The sequence below is a fragment of the Malania oleifera genome, chromosome 9 (genome assembly GCF_029873635.1).
Source record: "Malania oleifera isolate guangnan ecotype guangnan chromosome 9, ASM2987363v1, whole genome shotgun sequence".
Classification (NCBI taxonomy): domain Eukaryota; kingdom Viridiplantae; phylum Streptophyta; class Magnoliopsida; order Santalales; family Ximeniaceae; genus Malania; species Malania oleifera.
In genome coordinates, this window is record NC_080425.1 from 19,658,845 (window position 1) to 19,678,958 (window position 20,114).

The 20,114-nt window shown below is 35.8% G+C and overlaps 1 protein-coding gene across 3 annotated transcripts in view; it reads left to right on the top strand.

The window, feature by feature from the left end:
* LOC131164565 (probable DNA helicase MCM9) overlaps window positions 1–20,114 on the top strand; it is a 100,709-nt gene that overhangs the window by 67,320 nt on the left and 13,275 nt on the right. For 2 of the 3 annotated variants that reach the window (XR_009139283.1, XM_058121849.1), the window contains exons 13-15: window positions 2,772–2,838; window positions 11,143–11,224; window positions 11,530–11,797. Coding sequence is in view for 2 of the 3 variants with exons in the window: in XM_058121849.1 (XP_057977832.1) it covers window positions 2,772–2,838; window positions 11,143–11,224; window positions 11,530–11,797 (417 nt within the window). In the remaining variant the exon portion in view is untranslated. The remainder of the gene's footprint in view (window positions 1–2,771; window positions 2,839–11,142; window positions 11,225–11,529; window positions 11,798–20,114) is intronic. The other variant, XM_058121850.1, reaches the window with a different exon arrangement.

Genomic DNA, 20,114 nt, shown 5'->3' on the forward strand with positions numbered 1-20,114 from the left:
CAGGGTGGGTTGCATCTCCTAAGAAAAGTCATAATAAAACCATTCAACACCTACCCTTTATCTCTTTACACACCAAAAACAAGTTTTCTAATCTCTTACCAAACTACCTTACACTCAAAATAGGACACCAATACATTACAAACTCTCGGTCATCTTAGAATCTCTGTAGCATTAGTTTCAGATTCTTTAATTGTGTTCATCCTCATTTTATTGTTAGTGACACAGTGGAAAAAAGGATCTAGTACTCTGTACTCCCTTCCTAAACCCTTGTAAATCTAAACTTTTGGGTATATTTGGATAAAAGATTTTGTTTGGAAAAAAGGAAGGGAAAGGAAAATTAGAAGGAAATTCATTTTCCATTGTATTTTCTCTCTATTTGAAATCATATTGAAAATGAAAATTTATTTTAAAATGATTAAAAATTAAGAAAAATCAAATGTTAGTGGTGTAAAATCAAACTCTTCCTTCATTTGGTTTATTTTAATTTCTTTTTTGACTTTCCTCGATAACCAAACATGATAAAGTAGATTCTTTCGTATTTTCCTTTTCATTCCCTAATGCCTCTCGCGTTTCAAATGTGGCCTTCATGTCCAACACATATCTTCCTCAGCAGGAAGATCCTCAAGCTCATTCTTGAGAGAGAACTCTTTTCAGATCCAACTTTCTAATAGATCATTTGAGTCCTCCAACCTATTTATCTAATTGTATGTTTATGTTCTTTTATTTTCTTCTACAAGTAAGCGCACCTTGAAAAATTATTTGTGGTGCACATTTGGCTCAATTATTTTTTTGTGATCATGCTAAGTTCTATTTAGATATATAAATTGAAACTAACGATGTAATCCCAAGAGGGGGGGGGGGGTGAATTGGGTATTTAAAAATTATTAAGTGAAATCTCAGTTTATTTTAAATCTTTTAAATTAAACCAATCACATCCTCACACCAATAACAAACACAATCTACTAATCAGCGACAGTACTATACCAATCGACAATCCTAGATATATATGAAACTGAAAAATTCGATCTGAATTTTACCTTCAGCAATTTCAATAATCAATCCTGAATTCAGCAAGCAACCAGTATTTTCTTAAGACATAAAATTCAATAATATAAATCAGGTAAGTTAGCTACTTATGCTTTGAATAATTAACCAACCATGATAGCTTTACCTCAGCCAACCATGACTGAATTCAAGTATCAGCACTTGTCTGAATTTTCAGCCAAAATATAAACCATACAAATCACCTACAAACCAATTTAATTACTTGAAGCAAACTCAATTAAATCTCAGTGTTCAGCAAATTTTCCCAACAAATTCAGAACATACACAGCAAATATAAAGTGCAGAATTTAAAGAGATAGGGAAAGAAGATTGAACACTATTTTTTACAAGGTTCAACTTACTGCCTTGGTCCTTGCCTCAAGCAACTTGCTGTGAGGATTTCCATTACTACTTCGTTCAATAGGTGGAGTATCCATCTCTCCGTTGGCAGGTGGAGACCCCTCTCTAACGAGAACACCCTCTCACTGGGCAACGATTCAAACCTTGAACCATCAAATTGCAAAACAAGTAATACAAGTTGTTTGTACAAGAAAAGCACTCTCAGCAGAGCAGAGTTTGTACAAGTTAAAGCACTATATACTTCAAGAAATCAATATAGAATTGAAGCTCACAAAGATTTCTAAGGTATTCTGATTGTAGGATGAAAAAATTGAGAAAATCAAATCAGAATTTCGTCTAGGGCTTTCAGCAAAAACTCACAACAGTTTTCAGAGTATGAATCAAGAGTAGAACAAAAATTTGAATTGTATGTGTGTATTGGATTACCCTAATTGCATAAAAATCATCCTTATATAGAGTAGGAATTATTTTTACCGTTTTCCCCAAGTTTGGAAACCAAATCATTTGAATTTGGAAACAAAATCAGAGCTGTTAGAAGTTTAAAACATAGACTTCAATCGCCTGAACTAATTCAAAATAGCGCTCCAGAACAGGCAATAGCAGTTCAGTCGTCTGACCCTTAGAGTTTAGTCGCTTGACCCTGTTCTGTTTTCGTATTAACACTGGTAGTAGCATATCAGTCGCCTGAGTGTTAATCCTTAGTCGCCTGACCACTGTGCAACTTAAAGTTTTTCCCATTTTGATTCCGAAACTCATTTAGATTAACTTTGAAAAGTATTTTGGACCTTTTAAAAATATTTTTCATATTCTAAATTAGGTCTCTAAGTCCATAGGTAAATCCTAAGAGCTTCAGTCACAATATTGAAATCAGAAGTACTTACATGAGACTCTAAAACGATAAATTCAATTAAATTCCTAAGTCTTCATGTTGTATAGCTTCAATAATTTTCTGAGCTTGATCAACACTTCAATACGCTTCATACTCCTCATGACTTGTAGCTTTAAGTTTAAGCTTCATTCAATCTTTTCAAGTAGAACCATTTTACTTTGTAAAATACTTGATTCCTGAAACTTAACTTGAAAACACAGTTAGTAACATTAATTTATTATCATCAAAACAAGATTAAGCCTTGTTAGGCCAACATAAATAGTATTTATGCATATTAATATAAATAGATATTTTGCATACACACGCTGTACTGAGATGGCATCTTTTCCTGAACGCTTATCCATCTTAAAATTGTCCAGTAAATGGTTATTGTTTGCAAAATGCATGAATGGTTTAACATGGAAATTGTTGTTTTCTCATTAAATGCTTCTTGGTATTGGCTATGAAACTAAGTTTAGGTTTTGTTGATACTTGACAGCATGAGGGAGCATGACAGGGCAACCATACATGAAGCAATGGAACAACAGACCATAAGTGTTGCTAAGGTGGATAATTATTTATTTATTTTTAAACAATTAACATACTGACATTAAGAAATCTCTATAGTATTTGTCTCTATCAGGTTTGTGAACATTTGGCTTTGTGTTGGATGTCTACCTTCTGTAGTGCTCCTGTTTTAGGCTTGGGACCAGCTATGGAAAACAAAAGTTTTTTTTTTTTTTTTTGTGTTAGAGGTTATTATTATTATTATTATTATTAAGTGTGTTAGTATGTTAATTAGTGAGAGTTAGTAAGGGTATTGTTGTCTTTAGAATGTATTTAATTTGTATTATAAATAGAGGGAGAGACCTATCTTCAAGTTAGGTAATTCATTTTAATCAAATCTTAACATGGTACCAAAGCGTGATCCAACCTAAACCCTATTCCCCTCAGCCATCACTGTAAAACACCATTCCCGCTGCTGTCCTTCCTAGATCCACCTCTACCCCACATCATTTCACAAAACCAACCATACACCCCTAAATAGAACCCCATGAATCCTACCCAGCAAAACCCCATCGTCTGAGGAGCCTTTCTTTATCTTTTTTTGTCTCTGCCAAGTTCTGATTCCTTGACAATATTATCAAGTTGTTAGACCTATTTTTTGCTAAAAAATTCAACCTTTTTTGACCATGCGTTCACGGTATTTCATTAATCTCTAGTCTGGGTTTGTGAAGGCTTCTTTGTGAGTTTTTTTGGAGCAGTGGCAGCATTTGTATGTTCAGTTGTGAGGCTGTGGCAGTGCTATATCCATTGATGAGCCGTTCAGGTTGTGTCGATGTTTCACATAGTTTGTGAGTGTCCCAATTAGTTTTTATTGTTCTTCTTGTTTGACATTGGTGTGGTTGCTGATTTGTGATTGTTGGGATGGAATCTATGAATCCCAACAATTTGTTTCCTACATCGCTGCGACAAATAGTGACTCAAAAGTTGGATGGCAAGAACTATTTTCAATTGTCTAAAGTTTTTTGGGTTTATTTAGCAGGATTAGGAAAATCTGACCATTTGCTCCAATCTGATCCTTCTTATGGGAAGAGAAAAGGCGTGTAGGTTCAAGAAGATGCCTTGATTGTTTCCCTCGTATGAGATTGCACAGATGTGCATGCATCTAGATACATGCAAGAAGATTTAGGATTATGTCAAACTTCTATACTCTAGTAACATTATACGCATGTATGATTTATCCTAGGAGTACTTTCAGTTACAACAAGGAGATAAAAGTATTTCAGATTATTTTGGAGAGATTAAGCGTATTCATGAGGAGCTTAACGTCGTGCAACCTAAAACTGCCGGTGTTCGTGAGATGCAGAAGCAAAGGGAGTAGATGACAATTCTTTGTGTTCTAGCAAGCTTGAGACCTGAGTTTGAGGAAGTCCAATCCCAGATACTTAGTAGTGCCGAGCTGCCATCATTTGCTGATGTTTATTCTTGTGTCCTTTGTGCTTATTTTAGCACGCATTCTGTTGCTCTTGCATCTAGCTCTAAGAGGATAACCTTTGCTACATAGGGTGATTCTAGTTCTCTACCAAACAACCGCAAAAGTTATCGAGGTGGTTCGAGTGGTCGTAATGGTAAAGATGGACGAGGTAGAGGTACTTCTTGCAAGTGCACTCATTGTGGATGGAGTAATCATACTATTGAGTTGTGTTGGGATCTTCATGGTAGACCTTCATGTGTTGCCAATGCAACCACCACCGACTTCACATCTTTGAGGGCAGCCAATGCAGCCGCCACCGGCTCCTCACCTTTGGGGCCGAGTGGGAGGCAACTTACTATATCCATGTCGGAGGAAATGTTTTCCAAGTTCCGAAAGCATCAAGAGTCAAAACAAGCTTCTCTTCCCATTGCATCTCTTAACCAAATATGTAATCGCACAGTATGCCTATCATCCAATACTTGTCTTGGTCCTTGGGTCATTGACCCGACTTCACACCTTTGAGGGTAGCTAATGCAGCCACCTCCGGCTCCTCACCTTTGGGGCTGAGTAGGGGGCAACGTCCTGTATCCACGTCGGAGGAAGTGTTTTCCAAGTTCCAACAGTATCAAGCTTCTCTTCCCATTGCATCTCTTAATCAAATATGTAATCGCACAGTATGCCTATCATCCAGTACTTCTTATCCTGGTCCTTGGGTCATTGACTCCGCTGCCATTGATCATATCAAAGGTGTACCTAGCTTCTTTTCCACTCTTCAATATTCTCAAATTTACCATGTGTTACTTTTGTTGATGGACCCACCACTACAGTCAAGGGAATTAGGACTGTAAATCCCCCTTCTTCTATTTTTCTTCATTCTGTTTATACATTCCCAAATTTCTTTTCAATCTTATGTCCGTTAGCAAAATTGCTATATCCATGAATTGTTCAGTGACATTCTTCCCTGATTCTGTGGTTATTTAGGATTTGAAGACGAGGAAGATGATTGGTGGAGGGCGTGAAGCTGGTGGACTCTATTACTTTGAGCCTCTATCTCCTTGTATTGCTTGCAGTGCTGTTGCTACACCTTTCCAAATTCTTATCTGCCTTCGTCATCCTTCATTGGAAAAGTTAAAATGTCTTGTTCTTAGTTTGAGTGAGTCTTGTTAGTTGAGAAAGCACCATTGTGTTCCTTTTGATTCTTGAGTCAAGAAATGGGCTGCAAGCCCATTTATGTTCATTATGATGTTTGGGGTCCTAGTAGGGTTATCCAAGTTGGGTTTTCGGTACTTTGTAACCTTTGTGGGTGATTATTCAAGAATGACTTGTTTATAAGATGGTTCTAAGTTATTTCATATATTTTGTGCCTTTTGTTCTGAAATAAAGACTCAATTTGGTTTACCAGTCGAATACTTCAAAGTGATAATGCTAAAGAGTATTTCAGTTACCATTCACTACTTATATGACTAACTTTGGTATTGTTCATAAATCACGCTGTGCCCACACTACTTAAAAAAATTGGATTATAGATAGAAAAACTAGACATCTTCTTGAAATCACTCATGCCTTACTTTATCAAATGCATGAACCTTTAGTGTTTTGGAATGATGTTGTACTTACTGCTTGTTATTTGATCAACAAAATGTTATCCTCTATTGTTAATGCTAAAATTCCCTACTCCATTCTCTTCCCTAATTCACCTTTATTTTCTCTCCCTCGTATTTTTGGGTTTGTGTCCTTTGTTCATCAACTAATTCCTAGGGTGGATAAGTTGGATCCTCGTGCTATAACATGTTTCTTTTCTAGGCTACTCATATACTTTAAAGGGGTATTGTTGTTATAGTCCTATGCTGCATCACTTCTTTGTTTTCGTCGATATTACCTTCTTTGAGTCTACACCTTACTACACTTAGTCACTAAGTTCTTCTAAGCTCAATGAGTCTCTTCCTTTGCCTAATCTTCCATATTCTACTTAGCTATCCTTGCCAAATCAACCATTCGAGTCTCCATGTAGTTTGAGTCCTCATCATATTGATCATCCTAATTTGCAGGTGCATTCACGATGGCAGCTCAGAGAGTCCCCTTTAGCTTCTACTACCATGCCCTTGATTTTCCTCATTTGATGATCGTACTCCTCATGATGTTGATCCTCCTATTGCTTTTTGGAAAGGTAAATGCACATGTACTCAACATCCCATTTCCAAATATGTTTGTTAGGATTCATTATCATCCTCCTATTATTTTTTTGTTACTGCTATCATCTACTACCCTTACTAGATCTGTTTCGGAAGCCTTAGCCCATTTTTGGTGGAGGGATGCTATGGACAGAGATGAATGCTTTACATGACAATGGTACTTGGGACTTGGTACCTTTTTCCTCTTGAAAAGTCTATGGTTGGTTGTTGTTAGGTGTACACTATGAAAGTCAACCTTGATGGTTCTGTCACTCGTCTAAAGGTCTGTCTTGCTGCTAAGGGATACACTCAGGTGTATAGTATGGATTATTCTGATACTTTTTCTTCAGTTGCCAAACCTAAGTTAGTACGTTTGTTCATCTCCTTGGCTACTACTTAGCACTAGCCTCTGCATCAGTTAAATGTGAAGAATGCCTTCTTGCATGTTGACCTTGAGGAGGAGGTTTATATGGAGCAATCACATGGGTTTGTTGCTCAAGGCGAGTCAGGCTTAGTGTGTTGGCTCAAGAAGGCTCGATATGGTTTAAAAAAATCTCCTAGAGCATGGTTCGGTCATTTCAATGTTGTAATTACTTGAGTTTGGTCTTCGACGGTGTGCTGTGGACCATTTCATGTTTTATTGTCATGCTTCATCGGGTAGGATACTTCTTGTAGTTTATGTGGATGATATTTTTATTACAGGTGATGATGATGGAAGGTATTCAGAGTCTCAAACTTTTTCTATAGACTAAGTTTCAAACCAAAGATTTAGTACTGTTGAAATACTTCTTAGGTATAGAAGTATCTAGATCTTGTATGGGAACAGTTTTGTCATAGAAGAAGTATGTTCTTGATCTATTGGATTGAACTGGATTATTGGGATCTAAACCGGTTGATACACCCATGGATCCTAATAGCAAGTTAGTGCCAGATACAGGTGATTTGCTACCTAACCCTAGACAATACTAGAGACTTGTTGGAAAGTTGAATTATCTTGCGGTCACTCGGTCGGATATATGTTTTGCAACAACTATTATGAGTCTATTTCTAGATTCTTGGAGGACAAGTCATTGGGATGTAATAATTCACATTTTGAGATATCTCAAAGGTTCACTCAGGAGAGGTCTTTTATATCATGATTTGGGCCACAATTTTATCCAAGGATATATAGATGCAGATTGGGTTGGGTCACCTTCCGACAGGAGATCCATAATCAGGTACTGTATCTAGATTGGTGATAATTTGGTTTCTTGGTAGAGTAAAAGCAAACTATGGTGGCAAGGTCAAGTGCTGAATCAGAATATAGAGCTATGGCTCACATTGCTTGTGAACTCGTCTTGTTAAAGAACATGTTGGAAGAACTGGGTATTTCTCTTTCTCAGCTTATGAAGTTGATGTGTGACAATTAGGTTGCTCTTGATATTGCATCCAACTTGGTCTTTCATAAGTGGACAAAGCACATTGAAGTTGATTGCCGCTTTGTTCGTAAGAAACTTGTGCAAAAGCTCATTACTATTGCTTACGTAAAGTTGGATATGCAGCTTGCTGATTTGTTTACCAAAGCTTTTGGGGGGGGGGGGGGGGGGTGTTGTTCTTGTTACATTCATTTGTAACAAGCTAGGAGCATATGACATTTATGCTCCAGTTTGAGGGGGAGTGTTAGAAGTTATTTATGTCTTTTAGTAATATTATTATTTAATGTGTTAGTATGTTAATTAGTGAGAGTTAATAAGGGCATTATTGTCATTAGAATGTATTTAGTTTGTATTATAGATAGAGGGAGAGACCTATCTTCAAGTTAGGTCATTCATTTTAATCAAATTTTAACATTTTGAGAGCAAAAGAAATTTCATTACTAAGAGAAGAATTCGCAAGAGGGAGAATGAGACATCTCCTGAAGAAAACCTGGAACAAACCAGGAAATGAAAACTAAAACTACAATAAGAGAAAAAATCAGCAAGCCGGCACATTCCTCCAATCATTTTTCTAAAAAATTATTTTTATGTGAGAATAAGAATGGTAGCTTTTTTGCCTTTTGAAATTTTATCTAATATGAACTTGTAGATTAACTACAACTTATTTGACCTTCTATATTCTAATGAATTGCAATCACATGTGAAGTAATATTTAGTACATTTATGAATTGCACTATTTATCAAATATTTTAATTTGTAAAATTTTATAGCTATTGCACCAATACACTGTGTACATGTCATTTATTTATGTGTAATATTTTAGTTCTAGATCATGCATTATATTCTCTATTAGTAGTTTTGGAAGTTTGATAAGACAAAATTTCCAAGTTCTACTATGAATTTGCATCATTTGTAAAATTAAACCAACATTGAAACTGAATGGAAATTCCCCTGAAAATTTCCATATTCTAAAATCCTTGAAACTTTAGTCAAAATTGAATTTTAAAGCAATGGGTGGTCAAAAGTGGATATTTCAACACTTCTGTGGAATTTACAAATGGCACATAAAAATATCACATTATTGAAATCCAATCATCAACATTGAAATGCTACAATTATCTGATATAGTTCCTGCGTTCTTTTTTGCATGTAAAAACGTTCAAGTAAATGCCATTTGACTTTTTTGCTTTCTTTTGTTTAAGGGTTTTTTTTTTAAAGAAAAATAAAAAATTATAAAAAATAAAAAGTCAACTCTCGCTTTCTGTAACAAAATTGAAAATTTTCATGAGAGTCTGATTCCGCTCCTTTCATGCTTGAGGACATCTTGTCAAAATCAAGGCTCCAAAAAATTTCATTAGCCTAGAATGATTAAAGCTAGAAATGCTGGGAGAAATTATTTAAAAGGAAATTCCTTAGAGCTAGTGGGACTAAAGGCTGTTGTTGTTGTATTTGTTCTAAATTCCTTAGAGCCTCAATTCTTTCATGCCACCTTACTAAATACCAATGACTGCACTTTTGAACCTGAATATTATTTAAAAGGAAATTCCTTAGAGCTAGTGGGACTAAAGGCTGTTGTTGTTGTATTTGTTCTAAATTCCTTAGAGCCTCAATTCTTTCATGCCACCTTACTAAATACCAATGACTGCACTTTTGAACCTGAATACTGATGTCTTATGGCTGACTTAAGCACTGACAAGTGCTGATTTCAGCACTCTCTTTGAGCAGAAGTGATGTATGGATGATTGGGTCAAGAAATCAAATGGGGAAAGTCAAAGAGGGGAAGAAGATTTGGAACAACGTAAGGGAGAAAAAAAAAATAAAAAGGGGGGTAAAAAGGACACCAATATCAATTTGGGAAGATCATGTATTGATAATTGGACAATGTTCTGAATACCATGTTTGAAATTGTGAAAGAAGTAGAATGAGGAAGCGGATAAAGAAGAGATTTTATAAAGAAATGTTTGAATGAACCCTAGGTATGTCTTTGACTTATATTAAACTTGTGTGCAAAAGACTAATATACCTTCAAGCAGATTTATGAATATCATCTTATTTGAGTTCAAGCCTTGACCAATTGTGCAAGGGTGTTGCACTCGCAGGTGATTCTTGAAAATATCCTTCCCAAATGTGAGTGTAAGGCTGCATGCATCATGCCCTACGTACAATGTGGGTGCTTGGTGTTGCATTTAAAAAAAGATTATTTGAGGAGCTTGATATCAATGTTTATCAGGAAAGTGTAGAGTGGGGGTGGTCGCAGGGGCAGGAGATGATTGTTCTTATGATGTTGAAAGGTTGAGAACATGTAGGAGGCTTATTGTGCAAAGAATAATTACGTAAGAACTCACTGTTTATTTAATATATTAGATATGCTGTAGTGTAAATGTGTTTCCCTCCTTGCATTGTCAAGCATGTTGGGTATGGCCCTCGTTTGTTTCCATACTTATTTATACTAAGTCCTGTCATGATAGACTTTTACTCCCATCCCAAACGTTTTTGACATCTTGAGTATACTGAGCTAGAGGAAAACTACAGTTCTAGAGGGAGTGTTGCCTAATGAGAACATTTCTACAAATGAAATCATTATTGTTCTTAAAAAACTCTACCTTGCTAGTAGCTGGAAGCTAACTTGAAAATTTGGTTTCAGTTTTCTGTATATGCATTTTATTTCGTAACTTTTCACACGGATAAACTACATTGAATACAATATGGGAAAATCTAGTGCTTAAGAATTAATGTGTATTATAAGAAAGGATAATTAGTTAATATTATTATCGATGCTCTATTGCTCTTCAGATACTTGTCTCTAAACCTTGTGGATATGTGAAAGTAGGCATTTAGGTATTCATGTATTGTTGTTGATAGGGCCTTAAAACCTTCTTAGGAGCCATGACTCGAAAGGTATTTCCTAGACAGCATGCTCGTATTGCTTTCAAGTTCTAAGAGTTCTGAAACATTGAGTTGTACATTGGGAGCTTCTATTTAAGAATTCTTTTAGTTTTCACACACTTAACTGTTGGGTGCCAAATATCAAGTTTGAGATTTATCAATTAGACAATTTTTACTTTTATATATTCTGCTTGAGCTTATAGGTTTCTATTTTTAGTTGTTCATTAGATATTGGTTCCCAATTTGTTTATCTGGTGCAGCACATTTTAACATCGTTACCCCTTTTTTTTTTTTAAAGTTTAGAAAATTCAGATTCCTTTCTTTTTCATTCATATATGGTATGTATTTTGCTTTTTCAAATGCTTGATGGAAGCATGACTTCCATATAATTCTGTTTCTTTTTTCTGTTTGCTTTTTCAGGCTGGTCTTGTAACAACTCTGAGTACTAGAACAATTGTCTTTGGTGCAACAAACCCAAAAGGACATTACGATCCTGGTCAATGTATCTTTCCAATTTAGATTTTCCACCAAGCTTTAACTTTTGACTTTCTTCTTGCATGATAATGTGTAGCATTAAATGTATATTATAAATTTCTTCCTAGATTTGCAGAGTTTGGCTGCAGATGAACTTGAAATATGATTGCACATAGTGCTCTTAGATCTTAATGCTTATTAGCACTTCTGTTTTCAATATTTTCTCGTATTTGGCACTGCAGTGGTGGGGCGGGGCGGGGCGGGGCGGGGTGAGTTTCTTTTGCTTGAATTCTTTTATTTTCTTTCAATGTTGACATCCTTAAGCCTGTCTAGCTCTTTCTATCAACACAACTCTCTCCGGACCCTTGTTGAGTAGATTTGACATAGTCCTTGTCCTTTTGGATACAAAGAATCCAGAATGGGATGAAGTGGTTTCTTCCCACATTCTTTCTGAGGTGATGTGCTATCAAGATAAATTTGAATGTTTCCTTTTAAGTCCTAAGTATGAATGTTCTGAATTTTTTTATCAGCAGGAAGTACCAAAGAAAGGCACGCATGATGAAGATCTCAAAAATGGTTGGCCATTGCCCATGCTTAGGAGGTAAGTTATTTAATGAACGATTGAAACTTTCGAAAAAATCTTTGGTTCATATAGTAAACACTATTAACATGTCCAAACAATAGGAACCCCATTAATAAAGGTTGGATGGTGGCCCATCTAAGTCATGGATTCCAAGCAATAGGAACTGGAATCATGGGTGAGGACCTTTAACCTAATAAACCAAAGTAATAAGGATCTTCATTTCTTGAAACATGCAGCAGCTATCTTGTTATTTTTCATGAAAAAAAAAATTAGAAAAAAAATACTCTGTTGACCTTAATACCTATGAAGGACAATGAACCCAAAGGCCTTGTCGAGCAGTCCAATCTGTCCTTTGTCTTCTTTATGGACAAGTATATTTATTTCCCCAGTTCAGAGCCATGAGAAGGGAAGAAAATCTCAGCATGACTAAATCCAAATCAACTCAAGAAACCAATCAAAATATAATCTACATTTTCAATAGCAATGGCATGCAACCAAACCACATTATCTGATGCTCTATTTATCAAATTGTTTCAGAAAAGCATTAAATATTGAATTTTGATTGACAACCAAGCCCATATCTAGTGACTCTTTCTTTTCATTATTTTTGGGGACCAAGGACCTTGAGATGCAGCATAGAAACACCAGCTATTCACTTTTGAAATTTTTTGTGATTTTGTAAATTTATGGTGTTTTTTATTATGTATTAGGATTTAGGATCGTATCTTTTAAATTTTAGGATTTTTTCTTTAGGAAATTATTTTGTGTACGTTTCTTTATTGATTATGTTTGTTCTCCAAGCATTATAAACCTATTGAAGCCTCCTATATACTAGTTTTATGAGAGTTGAATTGGAATTAAAGTTGCATCAGATATTTGGTCCAGTATCCAGTGGTATCAAAGCATCATGGTTACTGAGTTGTTTGACAGGGTTTGTGGTTCAACTCAAATCGCGATGGCTGAGTGTTTTGATAGATTTGTCTACAAGTTCGCTCAAAATTTGTTTTTCAACTTAAGTTGCATCTGCCACACGACCACAAGTTTTTTATCGATGCACCACTCTCTATGCAACTCAAATCCCTCCCTCTTAACCAAGTTTCATTTCATAAACCTAAAACAACAAAATATTTTTCTGCAACACAAGAAGGCAGGGAAGTCATTGCCGCCAGTCAACAACATCAGTCCCAGAACTGGAATTTGACATTAACGGATTCCAATAACTCACCTAAATGCTCTTCATCATCTATACGGTGTTGAAAACATTGCCCAAGAACTCAATTGCTTCATCACATTGATCTCACCGTCATCATTTGCAGCCGTTTGGGTTGTTTGGCCATCGTGCTATTGAGCCTAGTTCTGCTATGCCATCATTGTTTGCTGTCATTCATTGTAGTGCTGTCATCATCCTCATGCTACTGCTAGATCAATGGTGATTGAAGAAGAAAACCTTATCTTGTCTAGTTTGAAGAAAGAAGGGATTACAGAAAAGAGAGGTAGCTGATTTGAATCCTTAACCAAATACATATCCAAAGCTGCCCAATTTTTGAACCAGATCCTTCTGAACTGTTGGTCCATCTGGATCGAATCATATCACACCGGATCAAACTAGACCATTAGAACTAGATTGGACCAACTGAATCTGACCAGTCCATGTGGACCTTCTTGTTCAAACTGGGCAGAAGGTGTAAAACAAAGGAAAATGGTGATTAACTTTGCCTATTGAATAGCTGTGGAAAAGTTGGATTCTAGGATGAGCAAGTTGATTCCATTCTTTGCACTTTTATATCGATATTTTATCCTAATTATTGGGATCTCAAAGAGCATGTGATTAATGAAGCTACCATTGAGATTGAAGAACCACAAGGTGATTTCTTCAAATATTTTCTTACTGTGCTAGAAATTTATGAGTGGATGTATACTCTGAAAATTAACATGGGTAAAAAAGCAACATCATCGCATTAATTTTGGTTGTGGATAGGTCTTTAGGAGTTGTTTCTTTAGCAAGCTGTTGCCTTTTAAATTGGCACTTATTTAGATGTTCCCAAAGGTGGTAATCCTAGGTCATTTTCTTTTTGTGACTTAGTTGTGGCTAAAGTTTCAAAGGCCTCTTCAGTTATGGAATCAGTATTCATTTTTCATTTCCATTTTTCTAAATAAATACAAAACTGCCACCTTGCTTTTTTTTTCTCCATTTTTTATCTAAAAAACTGAAAACAACCAAGTTTCCTTTACAACTGTAGAAAAACTAGGAAACAAGTAGGCAATTCTGTATTTGAAAAAATTGAAAATGGAAAATGAGAACAATTTTCCACAACAGGACCCTAAGTGTCTCACGGGTGGATGTTACCTTGTTTTCTCTGGGTGTTCATATTACTTTAATTTAGAAATATCGTGTTGCTATTCCTCTTTATTTCTGACTTTGCTTAGGATTTGTAAGAGAACATTATGGGGGATTTCTTTTGGTCAAGAATGAGAGAGAAGAGGGATCATTGGTTAGTTAGGAGGTTGTTTGTAGGCCTAAGGGTAAGGGAGCTTTGGATATCTACAAGTTGACATCTAAGAACACTGTTATTGAGTAAATGGTTATATGCTAGTTTCCCTTGGAGTTAGATACCTTCTGCTGAAAGTGATTAAATGTAAATTTTTCTTGTCAGATAGGATGCTAATATGGGTATTAGAAATACTTCTGAGGACCCTTGGTGGTTTTTCTTGCATATTTATCATTTCTTTTTTCCTTTCATTGGATATAAAATGGGAGGTGGTTCTTACATTAATTTTTGGAGGATATTTAGCGGGTGATGCTTCTTTCTCTTTCCTTTTCCTCATCTTTTTCACCATTCCGTGGGTCTTGATGCCTATATTTCTTCTTTTATGGTAAGGGTGAGTGATTTTGTTTCCTGGGACATCCATTTTGAGAAGGAACTTCAATTATCGGGAGGTTAAGGAGCTTGCATCTTTGGTTTCTATATGGGATAGTAATTGTCCTAACAGCGATATTCAAGTGTGGGTTTTGGATGCTTTTGTACAGGTTTTTTTTTGGATCATTTGGTTTGCTCTTTCAAGTCTTTCCTTGTTCGTCAAATCATCATTATATTTTGAAGGCTAAATTTCCCTCTAATGTAAATGCATTTATTTGGTTGGTAGTTCTTGATAGCGTTAAAACCAAAAATTTATTGTAAAGTAGGAGGCTTGACAAGGATCTATCCCATATGTGTGTTCTTTATACCATAAGAGTTCTGAGAATGCATCTCATATTTTTTCCATTGTTCTGTTGTTGCTTTGGGATTGTGGACTGGATTGTTTGGTTTATTTGGAGAGAGTTGGTTGTTCCAAGCCATAGGCTTTTTCTATTTCTCTCAAAAGTCTTGTGAGGAGTAAGGATGCTAGTAGACTGGAGATGTGCAGTTTTCGCTGCTTTGTGGTGAATTTGAATAATTTTGTTGGAGAGGAATATTTGAGTATACAAAGGAAGCAGTTTGTCTATATCATTGCTTTGGGATGGAGTCTGTTTTTTGGCATCTCTTGTGGTGCGCTCTCTGCTGGTTTGTTTGTTTTTTAAAATATTAATCTGCAGTGTATTTTGTCTGGGGCTCTATCTAGCAAAACCTTAGATTTTCATTTATACAATAAAAAAAAAAAAAAAATTCATGAAAAAAAGAAACTCCTAGGGGCCCTAGATTCCAATGCACTTGCATACACAAAAAATGAGAGTTTTCAGTGAGTAATAGGTTAATGAATGTAAATAAAATCAAATGTAAAAATCGACCAATCAATAGCAATCACTATTATTTGTTTTAAAATTGATTGGTTATTTTTCCCCTTTGCCTATATATAGAGCTTCTTAAAGAGAAATTGGGGAGGAGGTAGAAGGATTTCCTATATTGAGAAAAGAGAGACAAAAAAGTAAGATTGGGAATTGCCAAGGGGAGAGAAAAGAAGAAAGGGACTAAGACAAAAGGGGCTAGAGGGATTGAAACAAAGTAGTGGCTGCTCAAAGAAGGTGTTTTTTTTTTTTTTGGGGGGGGGGGGGGGGGGCGGCACCTCCTTTGTTAGAAAACCCCTCACTTATGGCAGAGGAAAACCGTGGTTCTAGCGAAGCAAATTACGGCCAAATAGAAACAAAACATAACGAAAAGGAAAACGAAGACAAAACAACACATTAGACTCTTAAATTAGGGAGACCAATTTTGTCAAGTCGTATCATGCCTCTAACTAGATGAGATAAAGAATCACACTCCAGATATCTCATAATGGTGCCTTCCTCTCCCTGATGTGCCAAGAAATCCGCAGCCTTATTTCCTTCTCTGAATTGGTGAGTGATGGTAAAGATTGGAAGACAGAAAACTGAGGACTTTGGCTGAAGAAGATTACCGAGGAAAGCGTAAAGACTGCAGAAAGGAATTCAAGCATAAGCAAACAAGGGCCTAAGAGGTAAGTGTTGGAAATGTAACAGAAGGAAAAATATTTACTAATAAAATTAATATTAAAAAAATACAAATACTTATTAGAAGTTGAGGCGTGGAAGAACCACTGTCCTTAAAGCCGATTTTGCGCTGATGGAGAACATTTCTCGGTGCATATAGTCACTGCGTGCACAACCTCCTGGATTACTTAGCTGACTTGGTTTTTTGTGCAGTCATAAACACTAAAGCTATAGGAGATATAGTGTTATTTAATTACCCAACAGAATATAAATCTCAAGAGAGAATAGAAGATGAGTGATGGAAAGTTTCAAAATTATCCACTCAACTCTCCTTGATTATAGGAGAATTTCTGTAATTATGTAAATCTACTCCTCTTGATTATAGGAGAAATTTATGTAATTATGTAAATAATGCTACAAATCAGGCAATGTGCTGGCATTGAACAGGTGCCTGAAATTCTGGCACATGTTCCTGAAATTCTGGCAGCATTTAGGTGCTGGAAATTTGCCTGAAAATATGGCACCCACTATGTAAATTTCTTCTATATAATGATAATGAAATTAAGAATAGCTTCCCAAGAGGGGGGAGGGGGGGGGTGTGAATTGGCTTTTAAAACTTTCGTTTTAGTTCCTTTTAGAATTCTTAAACTTATTTTATTTCTTTTAACCAATTTGTGACTTATTTGTTTAATTTGTTAAGCACTCAAGAACTTAGTTTCTTTATTTAATCTTTAACCATACAAACATCCAATCATTCAACCAAACCAATCAACTATAATTATAAAGTAAACAAACAAGCCAATACACAGCACTTAAAAAACTCAAGATGGTTGTTTGTTTATATAACCCTAATTTGAACCAAGCCCTGTAGTGAATGAGAATTTATGCTTGCTGATGTAAAGCCCTGTATAGATGAATCCAATCACTCTTTCCAAATATTTAGAATTCAAATAAATTCTTGGTAAATTTATCTTTGGGATGTTAACCAAGTAACGTACTCCCGTAAGGTTTCCGCAAGATACGGTGTAACCAACGTACTCCCTTTCGGTTTCCGCAACCCAAATCAAAATTAAACCTTAAGTTTGTTTGATTTCCAAATATACTTAGTTTATATGATTTTCAAATTTAAACCATCCACGCAATTTAAATATGCACTAAAAATAAAGAATAGGGAAAGAGAGAGTGAGATGGAGATTTTTACGAGATTCGACTTCAACACAGCCTATGCCCTCGCCTTTGGCAAACCACCAAAGGATTCACTAAACCTGTTCCGTTGACGGGTGGAACAAACCTTTACAATACTCCTTTGTTAAGGCTAAAGCCCGCCTCTCCAAATGATATCCCCTCGTTTGGTCACTCCTTTAGGCTAGAGCCCGCCTCTCTAAGCAATATCCCCTTGCTTAGCCAACGATCCAAACAATTCTTGGAACGTCATAGAATTACAAGAAACACAAGATAAGATCTGCGTACAAGTATAATCTCTCGAAGAGCAAGTTAGTACAATTTCAGCACTATATACTTGAATGTAAAATATCAATATGAAATAGAATGAAGCTCAAGTGTAGAATTCACCAATATCCTTCTTAGAAGAGGATTAGCAGTAGGAATTCAAAGGAAAAAGGATCAGCACTTCAGAATATCTTAGCAAAAGAATTTTGCAATGAGTGAACAAGAGAGTTTTGGAAGAACAAGAGTGCTTTCAGTTTTACAAACAGATTTTTCAATTCTTGGATGTATTTTGATTTGCCAAACCATATATTTATAGGCTTTCAAACTTGTTTCCATGTTGCAAAAGTTTTCTTTGAGAGTTTCCCAAATTTTTAGAAAGTTTGGAGCTCAAACGGCTATATTTTAAAATATTAGAATTTAAAAAATTTTCTCGTTGAACAGTGTTCAGATGTCTGAAGATTCGAGTTTAGTCATTTAAAGTTCCTGAAACCCCTTAAAAAATGAACTAGACACAGGGTTAGATGTCTAAAGTAGGGTTCAGACGTCTGAGGTGAAGTTCAGATGTCTAAAGTGCCTCGTTCAATCATCTGAACAGCTACTGCCTGCTGTATTTTTGCCCCAGAAAATCTTCAGACGTCTGAGGTGTCGAGTTCAGACGTTTGAAGTGGTTCTGTGTGCTGTTCAGACGTTTGAAGTCCCTCGCGTGAACAGTGTTCAGATGTCTGACAGCAGTGACCCTGCTTCAGTGTTTTAGCCATAACTTTTTTTGTATAACTCCAAATAAGGTGTTCTTGGTGTCAAAAGAAAACTAAGAGAAAATACTACAACTTTTATGTTGACCACTTTTTAAAATAATGAGTTTTTGATAGAGAAAAATTCATCTCAATGTGGATGTATAAAAACTGACAGCATTTGGGAAAACTCTTTTTGGTGCTTTTCATTCCAAAAATGATTCTAACCTTTTTAAAATAATTTTTGACCTTATAAAAATATTTTCCAGGTATTTTAAAAGGTATCTAGGTCTAAGAAGTTAACCTAAGAATTTCAAAATATTTCAAACGATATTTTAAATATTAAAGCATTTACATGAGACTTCTAAGATATTAACATTCTACGTTCTTGAGTCTTCATGCTTTGTCATTGGATTGAGTCCATCTTTTCTTCAAGCTTCCATATTCTTTGAGCTTTCTCACTTTGCCTTTCTTTGGCTCTTTGGACTTTAATATGCCTTGGCTTTCAACAACTCATTCATGTCCTCATATTCTTCAAGGTTTCATATATCATCTTTAAATCCATGCTTTGACTCATTTAAGCTTCATTTGATCCTTGTGAGTACTTTGATCTTGCTTTCTCATATATGAGCCTTGAAATATCATTACTCACACAAATACATTAAATTTTACTTGTTTGTTAGCATCAAAACAAGATAACAAGATTTTAAGCCTTGTAAGGCCAACAGATAGCAAAACTCTATGGAAGGGTAAGACATTTCAGACCAAAAACATGCATGGTATCAGAGCTTACTGCTGCTTCTTTGCTGCTTTACCCTGGTTTTTAGTTCAAATAAAAACAAAGTATATTTGCACTTTTTCTGTTCAACCTTCATTGCTAAAATTTCTTAGAAGCAGTTTCAGTTCTTATTTCTACCATTGCCAGCCTTCATTGCTGAATTTTCTTCAGCAGTCATAGCCTCTAAAACCTAGGCCTCACTGCCTTAACTCTGTTCAGCCTCCATTATGTTTGAAATTTCTACCCTGGCCAGACCTGAACCTATGGTAAACACCAAAACTGAAACCACGACTTTGGTTGCTGCTAATCCTACTATTTCGGCTGTTGCTAATGCCTCTGTACAGCGGTCATATCCCAATCAAAAATCTCGAGTATGGTGGGACTATTGTAATAAGCCACGCCATACCCGAGAAACCTGCTGGAAACTACATGGAAAACCAGCAAATTGGAAGAGCAGCATACCTAGACCCAGAAACAACCAAGTGATTCCTAGAGCAAATGAAGCCCAGATCAATGTTATAAGTTTAGAGCAGATGGATCAGCTTCTTCAATTGCTGAAATCCAATCTGATATCTGGTACTTCTATTGGTTCCTTGGCCCAAACAGGTAATATGTCAAGTGCCTATTTTAGCTCTTTAGCCTTTGCACCATGAATTATTGATTCAGGTGCATCTGACCATATGACTAATACATTTCAATTGTTTCAATCTTATTATTCTTGTCCAGGTAGTAAAAAGGTTAGGATTGCAGATAGGAGTCTTTCATCCATTGTAGGAGCAGGTTCAATTAGAATTTTTGGGAAAATAGAATTAAAATCTGCCCTTCATGTTCCTAAACTTACTTGCAATCTCTTGTCTGTAAGTAGATTATCCCGTGACTTTAACTATCATATCATATTCTTTGATTCTCACTGTGAATTTTAGGACCAGAACTCGGGGGCGATGATTGGCGGTG